This window comes from Nestor notabilis, unplaced genomic scaffold (genome assembly GCF_000696875.1).
Source record: "Nestor notabilis isolate BGI_N333 unplaced genomic scaffold, ASM69687v1 scaffold21588, whole genome shotgun sequence".
Taxonomy (NCBI): domain Eukaryota; kingdom Metazoa; phylum Chordata; class Aves; order Psittaciformes; family Psittacidae; genus Nestor; species Nestor notabilis.
In genome coordinates, this window is record NW_009939973.1 from 8,062 (window position 1) to 11,732 (window position 3,671).

General features: G+C 36.5%; 1 protein-coding gene across 1 annotated transcript in view; it reads left to right on the forward strand.

Annotated features, from left to right (window-relative positions):
- Positions 1 to 759, forward strand: part of DUT (deoxyuridine triphosphatase) — a gene marked incomplete at its 5' end in the record, with an annotated part of 8,750 nt that extends 7,991 nt beyond the window's left edge. The window contains 2 exons of the mRNA XM_010020131.1: positions 214 to 284; positions 703 to 759. Coding sequence (XP_010018433.1) covers positions 214 to 284; positions 703 to 759 — 128 coding nt within the window. The remainder of the gene's footprint in view (positions 1 to 213; positions 285 to 702) is intronic.
- Between the last annotated feature and the right edge of the window lie 2,912 nt (positions 760 to 3,671).

A 3,671-nucleotide genomic window follows, 5' to 3' on the forward strand; every position in this document is an offset into this window, starting at 1 on the left:
GGTATTGCTGTGGAAACTTCACCTTAAAAGGACTTAAAACCAAGTTTATCTTAGCCTGTATTTTTCTGTCACTATTAACTTCTACCTAACTACATTTCAGATAAGTGTTTGCACTTCAGTGCATTCTGATTGATGCTCTTGAAAGGGAATTGTCTAAACTTTTTATTGCTGGTTCACTTTATTGAAGCAACTGATATTTTAACTTCATTGCAGTCAAAAAAGGGGATAGGATTGCCCAGCTCATCTGTGAACGCGTTTACTATCCTGAGCTAGAAGAAGTTCAAGTAAGTTGCCAAAAGAAAATATTTCTGCTATTTTCAATAGTTGTAGATAGTTGTATACAAGCTGAGATTTATGGCATACTTTGCCTTAGAACTGCATAGTAGCATTGCTACCTGAATAAAAATCTTGTTGCTTTGCATGCATTTGCATGGAATTTTTTTTCCTGTAGTTTTCAGAGTTAGCAGGTACTTGAGAAACACTCAGTATACACTGTAAACAATTGTCTTGCAATGAGGGATTTGTTTAAACTTGTACGGAAGGTATTCTGAAGTCTCTCATAACTTTTTTTGGTTTAGTTTCTCAATTATACCTATTGTTATGAGTAAATGTACCTTCCTCTATGATAGATGTTACCTGTTGTGTAGGAACAAAATGCAAATTAAGACACTGACCCATCTTACCATAATTGATGTCTTTCAGGCCCTGGATGACACTGAACGTGGTGAAGGTGGCTTTGGTTCTACTGGAAAGAACTGAAAATTGTTTGAATATGTATTCTAATTTTTTTAAAGTTATTTCTAAATTTTCATTTGAAAAAGAAGTGGGATTTTGGTGTACATTTAAAAAAAGTTTCATTCAGACTTCTCTGTATCTGTCCTGTCCATTTTTATAGGCAGTAAATTCCCCTGCACTATGGGGAAATGTGCATGACTAACTCGATTGATTACTTGATGTATTTTTCTTTTTAGATGTACAGTCCTTGGTTATAAGAACTCATTGCTTATATGCTGATTATAGTGTAATAAATTTAAAAATAAATTGATGATTTGATTTTACACACCTAAATTAAAATGGCTTATTGTTCCTGTGCCAGTTTGTATTAATCTTCTGAAAGCTATCTTCCATGTAGCTCAGTATTTCATGCTGAGGACTTATTTCTTACCTAATCAGTGATAATTCAGGTATCAATATGATTTCCCACTCTGACCTCTAAGTCAGACTAAGGCAAAGATGTTTAATATTCCATCTTCTACAGCCTGGGAAAATACTTGTGTTTCTGTTCAAACCCAAAGTTCTGTCTTTGATCCTTTGCTGATCCTCAAACAGGCAGTTTTTCAGCTCTCTACTAGAAGAGCAGGAATAGTGTTTGAGCTAAACAACACAACTCATCCAGAAATAACTTCTATATAGTAAACATGCTATGAAATACACTGTTGACGATACACTTGTTGACGATACACTTGTTGACCAATTCATTAATAAGGTACTGCATAGAAGAAAGATTCTGAATTACTGAAGCAGTACACAAATTGATTTTTTCAGTTCTAGTTTGACCACTTAAAATAGAACTTCTTTGGGATTTGTCCTGAACCTGATTGCTTCTTCAAGTGTAAGAATCTTAATGACTCAAACTTTCAGGTAAAAGAACATGCACACAAGAGAAGGGACAAAAGGAAAGAATCTTGAGTATTTGGCCACTTTACAGAAAAGGATTAGAAAAGGCTGTGAGGCTCCCAAATGTCTATTTCCTCCCCCTGCATCTGTCTGTATTCTCTTTTTAGATATCCTTACCTGAAAGGTCACAGGTTGGAAATACTGTGCTTTAAGTTTCAACAGCAGAAAGACAGGCCTTTTCGTAGGTTAAGATGTTTGCACCAGTCTTCTCCTCGGTAGTCTCAGATTTTAATAATCTCACTGCTATTAGTTTCATGTCCTTGTGAAGTATGCCCGAAATACTGCATTTTTTATACATTTTGCCTCCCTTCCCTAATGAGGCGGAAAATAAAGTGTAATATGGCAGACTTGAGATTCCTTCAGCCATAGGATAATGACAACGACTTGGCAGTGCTGAAAGAAGTCATCTTTGACTGGAGGAGTCGTTTCCCTCCATATGCATTCTATGCTTGTCAGCATTTTCTTTTCTTCCTCCACCCTTAGCACAACACTATGCTTCTATCTGTATACCCAGACCTTCATAAGCAGGCTTACCATGCTAACGCCTATTGTAAGCAAGAAGCACATCCTACCAGTGATGTTTTAAATGAATTAGAAAGGCTGATCTTGACACGAAGTTTCTTCTGTTCTATAACCTGCCAAAAAGGAACTTAAATTACCAAAAGTTATTAAAAGATCTTAACCATTAACTTTTTGTGTAAAAGGGTTTCCTCCAGTTCTAGTTAAGTTGAGAGCAAGTTTAGCTGCTCCTCTTTTGTTCCCTCTCTACCCCCAAAGCAAAAAAACAGCAGGGGTTACACTGATGCAAGTCCTTAAAAGATACTACAAGATGATCTCACTTGAAACAGCAACCTACAAGGAAAAAGTCTTAAGTTTTATTGCTACTTATCATCTGTTGTACCTGTTGGAAACTGATCTCATTTCCGTTTTGAAAGCAATACTCCAGATTCTAATGTAAGAAGGGATAGTACTACCTAGAAAAAGCACTATCTCGGAAGCTATCTCAGATGGACGAGGAAGAAGCATAAATTTACAAATCCATGCCTGTTGTTAGCATACAGACTGTTCCCTAAGTGTCATTACCAGAAAAGGCTCCCTTGTTTTGAAAATTGGTATAGTTCAGTTCCATTCCACCATTTCTCAACACTTGCCTATAGAACCATGAAAGGAGTTTTAAGATTTTTGCAAGACTCTTGCCAGTAGGAACCCAGGACCCTGGAAAAGCCTCTCCATCTGAAAAAACATGCTTTCAAGCTCACCACCACACTGAACTCCTCCCTGTGCATCAAACCATTGCACTAGGCTAACAAATTCTGATAGTTCCTTTTAGTGTTGGGGTTTTGCTTCGATAAGAGTAACAAATCTATAGAAGGAAAATACTTCTAACCAGGCAACAAGAATTACATACCAAAGTATTGAAAGTTCTTAAATCAATACTTGCTGCTGCAGACCAGAGTCTGAACTGAAACCTGTAGAAACTTTTTGTATTGGTAGTGAGTAAAGAATTCCAACAACAGTATTTGCTACTTTCTGGTTCAAACTATGCTGCCTCTTGTCCCATTTTTTTTTTTTTATCAAAGTCCCATGATTTCATTAGTATGAAAGTCAGTACTGCCCAATTTATTTTGGTGTTCCCTTTTCCCATTAATATTGCCTGTGCTACAAAAGTATTTCATCTTGGTATCTGGCAACATACACAGGAGGCACAATACAATGTCTGTTGCAAAAGTTAGCTTAACTTTCCCTGGCTCTTACTCATAAAAATCACCCTCTCCCTATAAGCGAGGGGAAAAAGATAAACCAGCACTTCTTCAGCAAGGCTTAAGTTTTCTCTCTTTATTCAGGTACATTTTAAGCTTTAATTAGCATGTTTGATCCTCTTTTAAACAAAAATCAGAATGTGTAAAATTTTTATATTAGGAGAAGGAAGAGAGAACTGGGAAACACATGGATTTGTTCATTACTGTACCTGAGACCTATCCTTCTGCCTAAAT